The 20,669-nt window shown below is 32.2% G+C and overlaps 1 protein-coding gene across 1 annotated transcript; it reads right to left on the reverse strand.

Moving 5' to 3' along the window:
- Positions 1 to 5,532: 5,532 nt before the first annotated feature.
- Positions 5,533 to 16,762, reverse strand: LOC110878027 (transcription factor bHLH128). The gene is made up of 6 exons (XM_022126286.2): positions 16,294 to 16,762; positions 7,825 to 7,994; positions 7,613 to 7,738; positions 6,986 to 7,051; positions 6,563 to 6,631; positions 5,533 to 5,891 (listed from the first exon to the last, which is right to left on the reverse strand). The coding sequence occupies exons 1-6, from the start codon at positions 16,700 to 16,702 to the stop codon at positions 5,838 to 5,840; spliced, it is 894 nt and encodes a 297-aa protein (XP_021981978.1). The 5' UTR covers positions 16,703 to 16,762; the 3' UTR covers positions 5,533 to 5,837.
- Between the last annotated feature and the right edge of the window lie 3,907 nt (positions 16,763 to 20,669).

A 20,669-nucleotide genomic window follows, 5' to 3' on the forward strand; every position in this document is an offset into this window, starting at 1 on the left:
GAGGAACTGCAGGTTCCCCTTGAATACTTGCAAATAAACGAAGCTGTTCACTTTTCGGAGAAACCGATCGAAATCATGGATCAGGGTGTCAAGCGACTGAGGCGCATCAAAATTCCCATCGTCAAGGTTCGTTGGAAGGAAAGCGTGGAGCCGAATTCACTTGGGAACTGAAAAGTGAGATCAAGACCAAGTATCCGCAGCTCTTCGAGCAGTCTTCTTCCTAGATTTCGGGGACGAAATCTCCTAAAGGAGGGGAGACTGTAACACCTGCGTCCCTCGACTTTTAGATATTTTCAAATTTAGCCCATGAACTATGTGGTCATTGATACTTTTGATACTTGGTGAATTTTATGCTATATACTAGATACTTGGAATGTCTAAATCTAAATACTTGGAATGTCTAAATCTAGATACTTGATACTTGGGAAGACTAAAATCTTGACTCTTGATACTTTGGTGCTTGACTCTTGAGGCTCGTGAAACTTGAGACTTGGTTGAACGAGGGACTGGAGTCTTGTCATTGGCGAAAACTATGAAACTTAAAATCTTTTGTGTTAAATGCTATAATCTAGTTATACTATTACCCAATACTACGCAACGTTTAATCTAACTCGCAAATCGAATCAAAGACGGTGAAACGGAAAAGATGGGATTGACCGAGTGGCAATCTGATCGGATGACCATCCGATCGGATAGCCATCCGATCGGATGGCCGATTGATTGGATGGCCACTTGATTGAGTTGCCATCCGATCCGAGTGCACACCGCCTTAACCCTCCTTCCACACTATAAATAGGCTTGTCACATCACCATTCTCACTGATGTGACAGCCTCACTCGACCAGACGCACGCACTCCTCTTTTCTTCCATTTCTCGGTGATTTCGGTACGTTTTACACTAGATTTTTGTACAACTTTGATCTACACATCATTCTCTACGAGATTCTCCCTTGAAATCTCAATTTTCACCATGAAATCTCTAGGATTTGAGCTCTTGAAGGTGATGTCATCATGATGGTTCGTACCAAAATGTTGTGTGATGTCATTCTAGTCAAGATATAGCTCAGATCTAAGGAATTTCATGTGTTTTTACACTAAATCTCGACTAAATCTATACTTTTCAACTATAAACTGTGTTTATCTTCATCTTTTTCTTAAACTTTTACTTAAAACGGTGAAATCCGGATCTAAACGGACTATAGACTTGATTATTAGTCTAGAGTCGGCTTGGAAAGGGATTGTTACTGGAGAAGACGACCGGAGTACGGATTCTGACATAAGCACCGTCACGAACGGACGACTGAACGGACTGGGGTGATTCCCACCCGATCAGAACGGTAGTACACTGATGTGTTTACCGTTGTCTCAATACGTACCATGTCGTCATTATTTAAACAGAAACTTAGAAACTTTACTAGTTTAGGAACGGGACAAGGTTAACACGATCGAGTGGCAATCCGATCGGATAGCCATCCGATCGAACAGCCACCCGATCAAGTAACGCTTGCCCTTAACTTTGAACACTTTGAAACTTTGAAGTCATGATCGTCGAACGACAACTCGATTGGATAACCATTCGATCGAACTGCCATCCGATCAGGTGACATGCCTCTTGAAGTCTTTCAACACTTAGAAACTTTTTTCAGAAACTCGAATCGAACGACCATTCGATCGAATGGCCATCCGATCGAATGGTACGTTAATATTTTTTTGGTTAAATTACACCATATAAACGAGTATTTTATTCTTGGATAATGGCTTCAGAAATAATAATCTTCTTCTGTTGAATGGTTGCTTCAATTGTGCCTGCACCATTTGCTCCTTTACGATCAATTGATGCAGTCTTCCAAAAAGCTTGAATTAGATCAGCATCTATCAATGGGTTTTCTCATAACGCGTGAGTGATCTTGCAAGTGTTCAACCAGACAATCACATATTTAAATTCAGGACAAATTTTTTCAGGAGGATCTGATAAGTAACCCGCCTGGTTATGTCCATGTTTTATGTTTTATGTCTAAATTAGGTTGCGTGTCCATAATCTGCAGAAAATGAACCAAGTGAGACCAAGAAAATGATGAATTTTGACCAGTCAACCTTTGACTAAGTCAACAATGGTCAAAAGATTGACCATGACTTTGGTCAATCCACAAGAGATTTCGAGTTAAGGAATTTTCAAGTCCAAGGCTTCTAGTCAATTTTCGAGGTTCGCATGTGTTTTCAAAAAGTCCATTTAACAGTTCATACAGAGGTTCAATTAAATAAGGTTCAAACAAGGGTTTTCGAGAGTCCAAGAATTTTCGACTAAGCAACTTTGGAGATTTCGAATAGCTAATTTAGGGTTTCAATTCGAAATCCCTAAATTTCAGGGATTCAAAAAATCAAAATATCTAAAAAGATATTTTTCCTCAAATCTCATGTATCATCTTCTCCAATCTTGAAAAAAACCCTAATCCACCATTAATTGACCTGCAACTGATTATCAAGACTCAATCAAAACTAAAATCTTTGATCTAAAGCACTTAAACGACATGATTTCGACTCAAATATCATTGTTCAACATTCCAGTCCATGGTTAAACCCTAAATCTGACAACTTGTTCACACTCGTGTACCTGCCAAGAATAAAACACAGTCAACATATATAATCACCTTAATCGATCTTTAACAACCAAAGTTTTAAGATGAAGATGTGTTCTTTCTGTTTTTTGAGAGAGAGATAATGATAAGGTTTTTCGAGATAAAAGTGTTTTCTAAAAGCATGTTTATCATATACACCACAATCACGGGTTGGGCCTGTTATAAGCCCAGTCCCTTCGAATATTAAAACTGCTATTGGGCCAGTGTTAAGAACTTGATTTGCCCACCAAGTTTATGGTGGGCTTAGTACTTCTAATCTAGACCAATTCTAATTACTTTCAATATTGACTAAAAATTTTAACCTTCCACAATCCAACCAACTGAGCACTTTGTGAAAACAAATACAATTAAACACACAAGTATTTTGGTCAAAAATCACGCTAAGCAATTAAACACACAAGTGTTTTGGTCAAAATTCACGCTAAGGATAATGTAACTAAATTTGATTTTGGGAGGTAATGTGCTTGAATAATGAACAATTGAATGAATGAATATGAATGTAAACGAAGTTGAACAGAGGGATTTATACGAGGAAAAAGCCCTTGATCTTTAGAAGATCTCTGGCATAAAAATCTCGGGTGATGGAAACTACCGGTCACCAACTATATTGTATAAAAAAGATTACAACTTTGGACGTTGATCAAGTGTGTTACAACTGATAGCTAAGAGTGTAAAGAGCTCTGGTTTGCGAGTGTGAATGTGTGTGTTCATGAATGTGAATGTGTGAATATAACACTTGATCAACCCCTCCATAAATAAGCTAACAATAGGTCCTATTTTCTAGGAAGACCATGTCTACTCCCATAACCGTTAGTGGAAATAGCACATGCAGCGTAAAGAACGAATATTCCCCGAAATTCCAGCTAAGACTCAGTCCATGTCGTTCATAACCAGCATACTAACATTAAAAAACGTGGAGAACAAGTGTTAGAAATCATAAGTAATGTTAAGGATCCTTGATCCTCCGAGTCCCTACACCATCCGCTAAGGATAAATGATCCAGGCAACGCTTCAGGATACAGGATCCATAGTTATAAAAATCTATGCCCTAACAATTGCCCCCAAATATGGCTGATAAGATGTGAATCAAGTCTATTATATTTCCGTTAGAAGCGGACTAGCCGTTGCTGATGGTAACTAGTCGTTACACTACCTGTCGTCACTGATAAGACCTGCTATAATCATCATTGCAAAATATAGGGTTAGAAAAAAAATCCTCGAGTGCCTTTAAAGATCAGAAGATCCTTCTGTTTGTGGAGGATGAATCCTTTTACACGGTTCACTCTTAACCTTCCTGCACTTTAATTTCTGCATAGACACTTTAACTGTTAAATAGCCCTATCCGGCCTGGATGGATGGTCCAAGGTTTTGTTGGTGACATCCAGGCCGATGGTTTTGATACATAGTGAATGGGTTTAAATAATATTAAACTTTTTGTCTATGTTTGTTGTTGTTTCTTTGTTCTTTAAGTTTCCTTTATTGTCATGTTTGCGTTTTCTATTTTTAAAGATATCATCACCAATCAACTGGAAAATCATAAATTATTGAAAATCTGATCATGTTAAACTTTTAATAAAAAACTTTAAGTGTTTGGACAAATGTGGATCATCCATCCTTAACCAAAAATAATAAGAGACAACTTGCAGCTTAGAAAAAGTTAGGATACAACATACCAGAGAACCCAAGTTAGGATTCTATATCCTTGTAAATTATTACTGAATAAATAAACTGTGAAAAGTAAAGTTCCAATGATCAAGGATCCTTATTATCAGAACTTGTATCACTTTAAAGTTCCAAGATCCTGTAAGAAAACAAACTTGGGACCAAGCCAAACAATTGGGAATGAACCCATAATAACTGGGGACAAGCCCAAATAAACTGGGGACAAGCCCAACAAACTGGGGACAAGCCCAACAAACTGGGGACAAACCCAAATAAACTGGGGACAAGCCCAAATAACTAGGGACAAGCCCAAATAAACGGGCTAGTACAGAAGGACGCATACATGGCACCAATTAGCGTGCGCAGACACCTGCTCCATGATCTCCATTCAGCCGCTGATGACAGAGAGACAACACGGACAACGGTCAGGACACGTGGATCCATTCAGCGTGCGCCAACTCCATCCTCACCCAGAAGCCTAACGGTTGCTGCATAAGGGACAAGACAGATATTCCTTGTTGTAAACTCTAGGCCCAAGGCCCATCAGCCTATATGTTATTTAATATTTTATAATATATTAAATAAAATAATAACAAAAAACTATATGTTATTATAAAAATAAAGTTACTATTCATCGTCCTTTATATATAATATATATGTATAATGTATAATGTATAATTGACTCCGTATATAATTTAGATCTATATAAATAATGGTATAAATGTATAATACAGTTGAAACAGATCCAAAAAATATACAGGCACTAGGTGTTTAATCTTATAAAGGTTTACATAAATTAATCTATAGATGGATTTTAGAAGTAGATTTTAAAACCATATGTTCACCATTTAAAATATAGAGTTAATTACTGTTTTCGTCCCTATGGTTTGTCAAAAATCACTATTTCAGTCATTAGTTTAAAAATTGTGATTTCAACACCTGTGGTTTCACTTTTGTAACCATTTCAGTCCACCTCGTAACCATTTCAGTCCCTGTACTAACAGAATAAATGGATTGAAATAGTTACGAAAGTGAAACCACATGGACTGAAATGGTTACGAAAGTGAAACCATAGGGACTGAAATCGCAATTTTTAAACTAATAGACTGAAATAGTGATTTTTGACAAACCACGGGGACGAAAACAGTAATTAACTCTAAAATATATAATAAATAAATAAAATAATTTACGTTGGTTTTTCTTTTTTCTCCTTATTTGAAATTTATTTCAGAGGCTTCAGAATTAAATGCAAATTTTATAAATACACAAACATTTATCAAAATCCTGTAATTACATCAGTATTTGTCCCAAACATGAACAAGATGTGTACTTGAAAAATACCCAAAAAAAAAAAAAAAAAAAAAATACAAAACAAGTAAACTGAACCCTGAGATGATTTCGCTTTCTTTTAATGTACGCTTCATATGGTTCGATCAATGTGTATAATGAGGCTCTCTTATGGATGGATTGTTAATATCAACGTCAAGCTATTGTTACCGTAACCCTACAAGACTTCCCTTCTTCAAGTATCAAACAATTTTCAATTTGCTGGTTTGCATCCACAAGAGCAATTTTGAAGTTCCTTTTTTAGGCTCTACAAAAGAATTATGCCGTTCAAGTCATGTTGGAGAACTATTTCAGCTATATATAAAGAATGTTCTATAAAAATACAGTTATCATACGTATATATGTGTGTGAGCATACGCGGTAGTATATAGGGCGCGGGATTAATTTCAACTATAAAGAATGTTTTATAAAAACACATATATCATACGTATATATATGTGTGAGCATACGCGGTAGTATATAGGGTACGGGGTTAATTAAGGCTGCATTATTTAGATGTAATGTATATAACAAATTTTCGATTGAACATCTCATTTTAAAGACCGACTTACAGATTTTTGAACTTACGTAGAAAAGATCAATTTGGACATGTTTATTTGAAAAATAAAGTGAAACAGAAAAATGAGTATCGTATGTGATTAAGTACTTCAGTTGCTCTTTCTAAATGATTTTTAAGTATTGTACATTGCATTTTTGGGGTCATGATTAGCTAAAAAAAAACTCATTATAGCTCTTAGTTTATCGGTTGCAACGCCAAGTTATCATTATTTACGTGACCCGACCTAAACCAAAAATTCTGACATTGAATTAGTTAAGAGACATTCAAGTACCGAAAAAAACAACCCGATGGAAAAAATTCTACTACCGCCAGTATGTGAGTGTAAATTCTATAAAAGAGATAATAGGGCATTTACAGACCTGAACGTGAGTTTGAAGACCTTTTATGTGTTGTACTGCCAAATCCAACATGTCTGAATAGCTTGTTTGCTACAAAAACAAGTTTCACCAAAATAATTTCATAAATACATATAAAAAATGACAATTTTTAGGGATTTCTATCCATTTTTCCAAATAATTGTGAGTGGAAAAAGAGAAAAAACAATAAAGAAGATTATTAAAATGAGTAGAGATAAAAATGGGGTATATATAGGATGTTTGAGTTTCTAAAAATTAACAAAATTTACAAATAAAAATGACTTTTAGCTAAATTATTGAAACGAGAATTGAGAATATTTTCCGAAAGTATATTATATTTTTATTTTAGCCATAAGGTAATTAACACAAGGAAAATCAATGAAAAGAAATATATATAGATGAACCGAAGAGATTATATATAGTTACCTTATCCATATTTGGAACAAGATCTTGCAACTTCTTCAATTTCCCACTTATTCTTGTTCTTCTTTCCTACATCAACAAACCATAATTACAATTACAAATTAAATTAGTGCATTGGTAGATATCTTATCTATAAGGGTGAGCGGGGCACTCCCCTAAGAGGGGAGTCCCCTCTCTTACGCACACCCAATCAGGTTATGCCACGTCAACTCCCCTCTTAAACTCCCCTCACACCCCAATTTGATGGCGGCACTCTCCTCTTAGGTGACTTGTTTTTTTATTAAAAAAAAAAAAGGTTTTCATTGGTTGATTGAATAGGGGGTCCACCTTCTCTCTCCTCCCCTCTTCGGTGCCTCCTCCCCGAAATTGGTCCCCTATTTCACTCCCCGCCTGGATGGCGGCACCTCCCCTCTCGGCAAAATCGGTCCCCGCACGGGGTCACCGAGGGTGCCCCGCTCCCCCTAAATAAATATTAATATGCAATTACACAGGCATGTATATACACTTGTGTGTATATATAATAGTTAAGTTTTAATGCACATAGTTATATTATACATGATTTAGTGTATTTTGAAAGATCATTAGTTTACAGTAGCTAATCACGTTATGACATAGGTAGACAGGACTTACTCTTTCTGCAATGCTTCGAGGATGAGTAGCGCAGCCACGCTTGGCACGTATTTTACAAGGGACCGAATCATGAGGAAGGTCCATTGTGGCAGCATCTAGACCAGATTCTGATAATCCAAAATTAAACTGAACCGCATGCGATTAAACCAGCAATTAGTAAACATGTATGGTTATAATTCGGTAATTAACGAGTTAGAAAAACATTTAGGTACCTCTGACTCCATGATATTGAGACCATTCATGTCATTCTTAGCTCTTTTGTTATGTGATGAGGAGGAGGAAAACACAAGGGGATTGGTAACATTCGTTTCTTCAGATATTTGGGAAAATGAGCTTGATCCTGCGAAACTGATTTGAGAACTTAATCTTGACCCCCTTACATCTATACAATTGCATTCATGCATTCATTAGAGTTAGAGTATGAATACAAAACAATAAAATCCTAGATTTTGTTATAAATAATTTGAAATTTTAAAACAAATATAAAATTAGTTTATCTTTTGGTATAAATTTGCAATCATAACAAAATATGAAACTAAAATATTGAATCTAAAGTAGTAAGTTAATTGGTGTATTAGAGTTTGGAAGAAACAAATTGCAATTTGGTGTAACCACCTTATATTGTTCGACCGGTCCATCGCGACTCAAATGGAGGTGGTTTAGATGGGTTCATCTAGACCAATTATGTAGCTGGTTTCCAGACATAGATCCTAGAAATGTTTACATATTATTTCCTATCTCAAATGAAACCCTAAAATAACGATGAAATTTAAAAACTTACATCTCGACCATTCACTATATTTAGAGACCGATTATTATTCATTCCTCAATCCTTTTTCACATATGTAATGAGTGGAAGAATGAGAGGAAATAATTAAAAATTTGACTATTATTGAATTGAGGAATAAGATGTGAGATTTTTAAAAGATACATACGATTTTTAGTTGAACTCTAAAAATCAAAATGAGACAATAAACTTAAGTGACTAACAACCATAGTAAAACCAGACAAGTTAAAGGGATCGCTTTTTTTTTTTTTTTTTTGAAATGAGAACTTTATTAGAAACGGGGCGCGCCCTCAAAGCAAGGACCGGCCCAAGAAGACCATTACATCATATACAAAGGATAAGCGACCCAATCTTTCCAAACTATATCTTTAAACCGAGATCTACTTTTAAGCCACAAAAAAGAAATAGATTTAATATTAGCCGCCACGTCCAAGACCTTCGGCTCTTTACCTCCGAACAGTTTCTCGTTTCTCATTTAATATTTTTACGTTATCCATTCAACTTAATTGACTCTTAATTACGGTTTAATGAAAAACTATTCGCTATATATTTATGAAAATATAAGCATTAAACTAACGAATATTTACTAGCTTTATATATTTTGAGCTAAAATTAACCAATTAAGAAATACAATAAAGGTTGTGTGACGACCGTATGTTTGAGTGGGAAGATGGTGGGGTAGAACAGGAGACATGTGTTTGGTCAGGTTCGAAGAGTTATGATGATGATGATTGATGCACTGAATCTTCTCCCAATCTATCAACTTGCAAACTAAACAATTACAACTTGCAATGCAACTTGCAACTTGCAGCTGCTACAGATTAATTTCTAATATTTTATGTTAATTATTAAATAATTTATGCTTGGTGTTTAGTGTCAGTAAACTACTTTAAATATTAATAAATTATCATTCTTTAGTCACATAAATATTCCAATTAATTTATTTTATTTTATTTTTTAAGAAACCCGTGAAATGTGATAACCCTAATGCCTAATCATATTTTACATAGATGAAGCATTTTATAATGAATTTCTGTTAAATCTTTTAAATAAAAATAACTATATAAAATAAATAAATTTTAAATTTAACATCTAAATTTTTAGAATATCAAGTTATTTTTGTTCATTGTCTTGGTATTTTTTCAGGTCTGTGTGTATAAGAATATCTTACTTATAAATGAATCATTAGTATATTTCTTTACGTTCATGTGCCGTTATAATCGTTTCCAGTGAACTTAATTGTGATGTTTCTTAAAAAGTTTATTAAGTTGAATAGAAAACTAATAAAAGGATGAGTTAATTACACAAATGGGTCCTGTGGTTTATATATAATTTCGCCTTTGGGTACTAACTTTATTTTTTAACAGGTTTAGGTCCTATGATTTCAATTTTGTAACACCTTTAGGTACTAACACCAAAATTAGTTAATTAATGACTACAATACCCTTACATTTTTTTAAGTTTATAAATGTAACACATTTGGGTACTAACACCTAATTTTATTTAAGTTTAAATCAATTTTACAAAATCTATTTTTTTTTATTTTCATCTTTTTATTATATCTCTTAATTAACATAAACTCTATTTATTTTTTTTATTTTCATATTTTTATTAAATTTCTTATTTAACATAAAATCTATTTGTTACACCAGTATTTTTTTAATAGATATTTTAAATAAAATCGACTAGCTATATAGTTTTATGTAAATTAAATTTCTTAATCGTTTTAAATAATGTCAACCTTACTCGTTTTTAATTTTGGATTGAAATGATTGATAATAATAAATATCTTTCATGTAAAAAATTAAGCCTTTTTTTAACTCGTTTTTTTTTTTCATTTACATTTTACTATTTTAGAAAGATATTTAATTTACATAAAACTATATAGCTAGGTATTTTAGATAAAACTATATAGCTAGGTATTTTAGATAAAACTAAAAAAATTTAAGCCTTTTTTTAACTCGTTTTTTTATAAAAAAGATATTTAATTTACATAAAACTATATAGCTAGTAGATTTTACTGGTGCAACTAGTAGATTTTATGTAAATTAAATATCTTTCTAAAATAGTAAAATGTAAATGAACAAAAAAAAGTTAAAAATGGCTTAATTTTTTACATGAAAGATATTTATTATTATTATTATTATTATTATTATTATTATTATCAATCATATATATCCAAAATTGAAAACGAGTAAGGTTTACATTATTTAAAACTAGTAAGAAATTTAATTTACATAAAACTATATAGCTACTAGATTTTACTTAAAAAATCTATTTAAAAAAATATTGGTGTAACAAATAGATTTTATGTTAAATAAGAAATTTAATAAAAATATGAAAATAAAAAAAATAAATAGACTTTATGTTAATTAAGAGATATAATAAACAGATGAAAAATAAAAAAAATAAATAGATTTTGTAAAATTGATTTAAACTTAAATAAAATTAGGTGTTAGTACCCAAATGTGTTACATTGATAAACTTAAAAAAATGCAAGGGTATTTTAGTCATTAATTAACTAATTTTGGTGTTAGTATCCAAAGGTGTTACAAAATTGAAACCATAGAACCTAAATCTGTTAAAAAATAAAGTTAGTACCCAAAGGCGAAATTAGGTATAAACCACAGGACCCATTTGTGTAATTAACTCTAAAAAGATAGAATTTGTATTCCTTAGTTATTTAATTATATCGGTTCATTAACAAAGGTAAAACTTTTAAAACATTTAAAATTGAAAGAGGATGTCTTGGATTCAAATCTCACGGACAATATGGTTATTTAAAAGTTATCATTAAAAAAAAGTTATTTAATATATTTGAATTTTATACAAATTGTTATATTTAGTAAACAATTTCTAGATTTACCATTTAAATATATAGCAAACATCGATGTTCCTACCGTTTAATATAACGGATTAACATACGATAACAATTGAAGTATTAGTTCATCACATTTTATGCACTTTTTCCCGTTTATTTATTTGTTATAGTAGTTGTAAATTCTCAAGCAGATAATCGCTCAAATATGTAATAACGTTACCGTAATTATCATTGTATGTAATGGATTGTCAAACTTATAGAACAATACGCTACCATATATTACATGTGTTCATAACAAATTACTATGCACAACAGATAATTTGATTCATCATGTTCCATTAGCATTTGAGGTAAATGTTTTTGAGGGTTCAAATCTCTTTTTCTGCTCAAATAACTACTTTTTTTTTTCTAAACATTTTAATCAAAAACAATTTGAGTTTCGACTAGATGAATATAGTTTTTTTGTGTGAGAATGTTCATAGAAAATTATGTGTTTGATCAGGTGGTGATAGATTTTGCATAGTTTGTAATGGATGCGTTTTGATCTTTGATTTGCATGGGAATAGAATTGAGAGGGTGGTGTAACGAAAGATGGTAGTTTTGTCGAGGGTAGCTAAACGGAGATGGTGAATATATAGTGATCGAATAATAATAATTACTATTATTATTATTATTATTATTATTATTATTATTATTATTATTATTATTATTATTATTATTATTATTATTAATTACATCAGGATTTGAATATAGTTAAAATATAGACAACTAAATTAAAAAAAATAACAATATGTGTTTATGAGAGCGATTTACCTCCAAAGATGGTATACTGTAAGTTTAATATATTAAGATTTAAGTTTATTAACTCATTATTACGATTTATATATAATTAACCACATTCAAAACAATTCATGATTATCAAGACTGACTAGTATTTCACTATTTTTTGAAAATATAGTAGACAATTTTAATGTATTATAATATATGTATTGACTAGTAATCAAAGGTATATATACACATCTAGATTTACACAATAAAGAAAATCGATGTCTATTTGATATTTACATGGTTTTGGTTTAATAAATACGACCATCCCCCTTAGGAAAAAAATATTTTCTAAAAAGTTATCATTTTCTTTTATATATATATATATACATATATATATATATACATATATATATATATATACATATAGGGCCAGGATCATTTCAGAACCATAAATATTTACAGAACTCGCAGAACTCCTAATAAACAATCTTTTTATTTATATATCTTTATGTTTAGGATAATTTTATCATTTATTATGTGTATTTTTACGATTACATACATGTTAAGAATAATTTTATCATTTTTTATATGTAATTTTATAATTACACATATGTAAACTAGTTTTTTTACATATATGTAATTAGTTATGACACATATATATAATTTTAGCAATTAAACATATGTAAACTACTTTTAATATGTATGTAATCAAAGAAATACATATAATAGATGATAAAAAGATCTTAAATACAAAAACTTATATATAAAATGATTGTTTATTAGGAGTTATGAAAGTTCTGTAGTTATTTCGAGTTATATATATATATAAGGTTAGGATTATTTGTAAACAACCCAATTGATTGTGAAAACTATTGAATTAATCATAGCCTTTGATTATCAATACACAAGTGTATATATGCCAAATAAACATGATAATTGCAATGAATTATTTCATTGTCCATTTCATTCTCATGTCGAAATTAAGTCCATATGTGAAACAAATACTTCTAAAATAATTATCCTTCTTCTATCAATCCAAAACACACATAATAAACACATACTTAATGTTCAAGTAATATCTTCTATTAATGTTATAAGACAGTTACTAATTCTAAGTAATAATAACATAACCCAAATTAATCATAGATAATGTAAACATTGACTCAAAAATTCATTCAACTAAAAATCAAACGTCACGGTTACCGTAAATATTTATATTCCAAAAGCGAAACCATGGGCGTTTTTTAAACCAATGGACAATATTTAATTTAGTCCCACTTGCCCTCACATACATCGTATTATTGGTCCTTAGTACCAACTTGTTTAATCTTGTTTAATGTGAATCTTCCTAATATTAACTAGCCCAAACAGAAAATAATATATTATATATTTCATATAATTTTAAACATATATTATGTTAAAGGACCATGTTTTACGACGGAACTGTTAAACCGAACAAAAAGTAAAAGCGAAAGTGTTGAAGGCGTGTTAACTTGCAAAAATTAGATCGAAACGTAAAACATAGAAAAGAATAACTAAATCTGCTTAGGACCGACCCACGAGTTGTGACGAGGCTATTAAACCGCCAAAAAATAGACATAAAAACGTTGAAACACAAACACGCGTTGCAATAAGTTTACTCGCAAGACTAAAACCGAAAATCAAAACGAAAAAATTTATGAAAGATTAAAAACATAAAAGACCAAAGTTGAAAGTCGAAAATTGTTGGAGTTAAAAATGAAAAACTAAAAAGGTTGAAAAACTAAAGCTAAAAGATAAAAATAAAGAGATTGAAAACTAAGGGGCTCTTTGGCAACTTCTGAATAGTTAAGTGCTGAACCAGTTCGAGGTCTAAACCATTAAGTGTTAAACTAGTAAGAGTTTTAAACTATGAATAGCCAGTATAATGCTTAACCATTTAGAGGTAAATATCTGACCAATTCAGATTAGAGGTCTTAACCATTCAGACTCAGCATAATGCTTAACCATTTAGAGGCAAATGTCTGGAGCATTCAAACATCAGCTCGCGAAACAAACAGTCCGAACCAGTGGCGGAACTAGTCCAAAAGGTTAGGGGTATCCTATTTTGTTTATTTTTTTAGGATCAGCGGTATCCTTTATATAACATAAACGAAGTTGAGTGGTATTTTTACACTACGTAGACGGGGTTAAGGGGTAGCTCGTACTACCACTACTAACATTTTAAGTCCGCCACTGCTCCGAACTATTAAGTTTTGAACCAGTAAAAGGTCTGAACCATTAAGAGTCTTATTAAAAATTAAACAAACAACCCCTGCTAAATGAGTGAAAACTAAAAAAAAGAAAGAAATAGCATGGATATAAAATTTGATGCATTGTTGAACATGTAGCAAGAAAAGGATGCAGTATGAAGTTGTAAACCAAGGTTAATTGTTTGTCAAATATTGAATAGTATTTTTTTCTCACAAAACAAATTTTTCGATTAATAAAGGGTAAATTATAGTAAATAGATATAAATTTATTTTTTAATTCACATCCTAAAAAAAGCGCAAAAGTTGTATCACCACTGAATTCATTTTTATTTTTCTACCTTTTTTATGTGAATATAAACAAAAGAAGAAAAAAAAAAAGATTGTTGGTAAAAAGGGTTTTTGTAAAAGGTGAAAAGGTAATTTCATGCAAACTTTAATCAACTTTTATGTTAATAATATTATTTTACTTGAGTCTGTCAAATTCCAACGGCTTTCGCACATTTGTAGGTGGCGTACGATGATATTTTAGGTAGTTGGTAACTTGGTATTCTTCATAGTTTTGTATAATTCAAAGTATGTTATCCTCAACTTTCGGGATATCTTCAACATTGGTTGCAACATATATGAGCAAAGCAAGAATGTTACATTAATAGCTTCATTAACAACAAATTTGTTGAGTATCAGAAGGACATTTGAAGGAAGAGTGTAGTGATAGAATTATAGTTGTGTTGTTGAATAAAGTCTAATGTTTTAACAAGGTGCACTAGGGTTCATGTTTATCCTGTTAGATGATTTATCATGTGGCGAAGTTTAGTGTTTAAATCTCAAAATCATGCATTTAAAACTGAGACAAGAATATTGCGGTTGATTGAGCCACTTTGTTTAACTTTTTTAACATGCGAACCCATTACCGAAAAACTCATAGGACCCGTCAGCTAACAAACATTATTAGGTATGTTGGGCACGTGACCTTCAAAAGGTTATGACATAAAATCAGTTGAAGCGAGATTCAAACCTAAGAGCTTTGCCAAGAAAGATAATGTACTATTGTTTTGTTGTGTCCTTGTATTGGGCGTGTAATATGCAACTCTCTTTAAACCAGCTAGTGAGACTACTTTATGTATGAATTAGTGGACTTTAAGATTGAAATGCAACATTTTGATTAATTGTTTTGTGTTTCCCTTATTTAACCTCAAAGTCCACAAACTAAGGACATTAAGTCATGTCACGTACGTCTAGTTGTTTCAACTATAATTTGGTCGTATGTTTGATGAGTAGTCATTTCAACTTAGTGGAAAGTAGTTAACTTTCTTCTAATTAAACACTTAACTGCTATTAGACCTTTATTCAGTAAGCAAAACTGTTTTCATTTTGATTCTTCTTAATCTAAACTTAAATTTCGCAATTAGGAAATGCTAGAATGTACGCTTAAATCTCCTTTTCATTGCATGACCGACAAGAATACGAGGATCCTTTATCTTTTAAACACTAGAATAAAGCTCGTTCATGTCCCTATGAACAACGCTATACTATATTGGTGATTTTGAAACATGTTCCATCTTTTAGGATGAGAATGTGCGTTTTTAATAGTTTTGTGCATTGTTATTTGCTTATCAAATTCGTTATGTTTTCGTTAGCCAAATTTACCATCTATTATAGTTATTATTTTTTATCATCAAATATTAAGATACTTATCGACGTTGGATCAGCTACACCTCTATATCTAAAGCCGAATTAATTCTTTAGGTTTCGAAAATAATCGATTTTGTGTAGTTAGAATTCCATCGTCATCAACAAGAACTAGGGTTTTACTAGATGAACATAAAATAAACCTAACAAGCTAACATTATTTTGTGAATATCAAAACTTTGAGTTTTCAACTTTTTTGGAGATTGTGGTAATTTTCATATTATTAAAAAGGTGATGAACAGTGTTGGGATCAAAATATGCAAGTTGGAAACAATTATGAATATAATATTTGTAGGGTTCTACACATATATACATAAATTAAAAAAAAAAAAAAAAACTTTAAAAAAAATCATCTAAATTTAAAAATAGGGTTTGGAGAACATACCGGCGGGAGTAGAAGACACAAGAGTGTTAAGAAAACCGGCCGGAGAGCTACCATGCCGGAATAACGGCGACGGAGACTGATTCGCACTTTTCATGCCGTTAAAAGCCGTTGCAAACTCATTTAACCGAAATGACGTCGTTTGTGGGCGCTCCGAGACCTGAGACGACGTCGTATCAGGAGGTGAGAAGAACCGCGTAGGTGTTCTGTTACTGTTACTGTTACCGTTAACCATGTGGTTACTGGCGGTATTTTGTTGACCGTTTTCTCCATTTATGACTGAGTCAACGGTGGTGTTTAAGAAGGAGACCGGTGCAGAGCGGTAGCGAGCGAGGCCTATGCCTCCACCTCCGCCGTTGCTGCCGCTAGCATTGATGGTGTTGGAATGATCTCCGGTGGAGGTTGGATACATGGTAATGAAACTTTCTTGTTTTTGCCGGAGAGAGAGATGCGATTGGATGAATATAAAGAGGTGAAATGTCCCACTTGCTTCAAAGTCTGCGGTCTTTTTCAGACGAGTTGATTATAATATGTTTTGAGTTGATAATATTTTAAGAGGAGTACGACAATAATATTTTATAAAATCTACTTGTTTCTTTCTTTTTAAAAAGAAAAAAAATAAGATTGGATTTTATAAACGTACCACCCAGAACGTTTAGTAAAGTAATCTTTTTTAACGGTGCTTAGTAAAATAATGTGCTACTTGAAAGTAGAATTTAATAGATGTAAAAATGTATTATATATAATACTATAAAAAGTAACTTAAGACACAATGGATTGGATCACACTCCTTCAAAAAGTCACAACCTTTCAAATTAATTTTATATACATCACACCTTTGCAAAAAGTAACAACCCTTCATACATATACAATTACCAACTTAAAACTCGCGCCGATTAGAAATTATATATATAAGTTTGTACTGCATTTAAAAGTCGCATTGGTTAGAAATTATATAGACATCAATGGTGTCTTTTCAAACCATTGTGATATTAATTTGGTAACCTTTTAAAAAGGTGTGATGCATATAAACACGTTCATGCATAGTACATTAGTGGCTAATGTTAGGTGGTTGGAACCGAAATCACAAATCATGTATAAGGATAAAGAACAAAAGAGATGTTTTATCAGTAATTCTATGATAATTTCACATCGACCGTGAACAGAAAAAATTTGGGGATCTATGCTAATCTCACATTAACCGTGAACAAAAATATTAGGTTCATATGACATGACATGCAACGCTTTTTGGCTTAACGTAGTGCTAGCAAATTATTTAATGTAGCGCCAAGAGACATGTTATTCCGTAGCATGTGATTGTTGACGAAATCTTTTGGGAAATTTTACTTCTGTTTTTTAACTTATCATTTTTATATGGTTAAAAGAGTCATTTAAAAAAACCTAATATGCCTTTTAACGTTTTGTTGAGCATTATGACCAAATTCATAGGTTACAAAAGACCAAACTCTTACATAACAATGTGAATATTAAAAACCAGTAAAGATTTTTATATTATACTAAATACTTTCATAAAGAACATCCCGCCGTAACGCACCTAGGCTATGTTGTCTTAACTGGCTCACAATGGCTTCAAAGTTTGGCTTTTTTGGGCCTTCCCCCAGGAAACCATACCGCCGGCAGCCACTTGACAGTCGTTGTGCCACCACAAGAGCAGAACTCCCTGGTGTAACACACGGTGGGACGAAAACGGTTGGGCTCGGGAATCGAATTGACAACTTCATGCAAGACCTAGTTGAATAAACAAATAACTGCCTAAATCGATCACGGAAAGTGGGAGTCGTCAACGCTAAGGGGACCCAGGGTGATGAAAGTTACCCCATGATGATGAATTATAACTCGTTATAGAATCCCAAACACCACCGCCACTCAAATGTATCACGTGTCAAACATAAAACGCGTTGTATTTTTAACGCGTAATTATTTTGATTGTTTGAGGGAAATTGTTGATTGTGAGGGAAATTGTTGGGTGTGGTGGTGAGTGATGAGCATTTCCACTAAAATCCATCCCTAGTGATGGAAAAATGCTTGATGACATGGCGGAACTTGATTGGAAGTTGTGAGTGAGTGATGAGTGATGACCAACCCTACCCCCTAATTTGTTAAAAAATATTGAATGAGTAAAGAATTTATCGACGGTTTACTAACAGAATTCATCGTGTCAAGATGTCAACATCTAAAAGGCTTGGTAAAACCTAGTGTGAGTTGGTGCAATCTATCTATCATCTATCATCTATCATACCTAATAAAAGACATACCTAGGGTGCCACATGGCATTTTCTAGCAAATATATCACACATGGCATTTTTCTTAAGCTATGTATGCCACATGGCATTATTCAGCCTCTTTACACAAACCAAACCAAACCAAATCCAATCCCCAAGACGAGGACCCTTTTAGCAATATATGGGTCAATGGATATGTATAAATGCCTTATAACCCGTATGAGATGTTATTACATAACAAAAATTAGGGTTTCGCTTCACTCGCTCTCCCCTTCCTCACTGCCGACCATCAATCCTATTGAGATTGATCTCAAGATCAAGGTTCAATTATGATAACTTTCAATTAAACAGCAAGTTTTTTTTTTCAGTATTTAACATTCATCGATTTGTTTTAATATCCGACTAATGTGTTTTTTTTCTTTCGCATCTGTTATTTTTGTTTGTTAGGTTATCACGATGCAATCGTCTCCATCAAGGTAATATATTTTTGTTCATGATTTTGAGTGTATAACGTTATCAATTTAATGGATTATAATTGATTTGATTTTGGGTGTATAACGTTATCATTAGATCGTCATGAATTTAACGGATTAAAATCGATTTTAGTAACAATAAAAAGGCTATCAATAACATAATTTCAATATACCGTCATCCAAATTGGTTGATTGTTTTCGCTTTTTTGTTCCATGTGATCTATATTATAATAATTGTTTTGTGTTGTTTTGTTTAGGATTATGTTATTCATTCGTTTTTTTGGTTTTCAACATCGATTTCGTTTCAATACATCCATTAAAAGAATTTAACAAATTGATGTATTTACGTACCATGTACATATTTAATATGATATATATGTATCTTTTCAGTATGGTATATCCTTCGTGGTGTAAACTTATGACAAGATTGGATGAGGTGATGTTGGTAAGTCCATATTTAAACTAAAATATATTAATGTTACTGTATTTCAATAATATTGTTCGCATCTTTTCCGTATGCTTATGAGTATTGTGATTGTAATATAACTTATAATCTTTCTAATTATTCCTGTATTTGTTGTTTTAGGGTGTTCCATCTTATGCTGGCGATTTATTGTGGGGTAGTAAACAGCCGCCTAAAGATGTGTCCGATGTTATACGGTCATAGTTAAAAAATCAAAAGATCAAGTATTCTTTCTTCATGATTGGAACAAAGTTATCAGTGATCTATATTTAAAAGAACATACTTTGGTAGTCTTCAACCCTGTTGATGTTACTGCTTTCAAAATCTCTTACTTCGTTGATGGACTTTTTGGCAACTCTTTCTAGACCAGCCTAATATCACCATATCTTGAATAATGTGTATGTACCTTTACACAATCCTGATTAGATATATTTCTTTCATATTAAACCTTGATTTACCTGTATTTGTTATGTACTACTGATTATTATATTAATCTATCCTTATTTAATTAATAGGTTATCCCCGACTCCGTTGTTCCAAAAGAGTACACTGATACAAAGACTGCTCTGAATGCTGCTATATATCTTTCTAGAAGAAGGTTTGATGTAAACATTGAAATGATTGGAGAGCAAATTGGCATTAAGGAAGGGTGGTCTTTTGTTGTAGACGAATTCATGTTGGACGCTGGGAATTATTTGGTTTTTACAAAGCTCTATGGTCAATTTTATGAGCTGTCTGTTTTTGGTCAACACTGTGTTCAACTCACTTATCCGACCGTAGATGTTGTTGATTTTGACAATGCTGTTCTTCATGATGATAAGTCGACATTGATTGGTGAAGTTTCAGATCAATTCGGTCCTTCGACAGTTACATCACCATATGTTATTCAGGAGTTCGTCCCATTTGTTGATGTGTGTTACTCATTAACCTGTCTTATTAGTATATTAGTATTATCTAAATATTTATCCAGCCGTACTTAATGTGTTATTAATTTGTTTTTTATATTACACGTGGAGGTTTCTACTGATGCTTTAAAGCATAATGGAGATGTTGGGTGTCACACCCCGACCGCGTAAAACAACAAACCGCGGCGGAAACATCGGGGAGTGTAGTAACAGAATCATTGTTTCACAACACATGGTACTTAAAGTTTGGTTTTATTAGAATTAAAGTTTACATTGTCTTGGAAATAATGGAAAC

This window comes from Helianthus annuus, chromosome 7 (genome assembly GCF_002127325.2).
Source record: "Helianthus annuus cultivar XRQ/B chromosome 7, HanXRQr2.0-SUNRISE, whole genome shotgun sequence".
Lineage (NCBI taxonomy): Eukaryota > Viridiplantae > Streptophyta > Magnoliopsida > Asterales > Asteraceae > Helianthus > Helianthus annuus.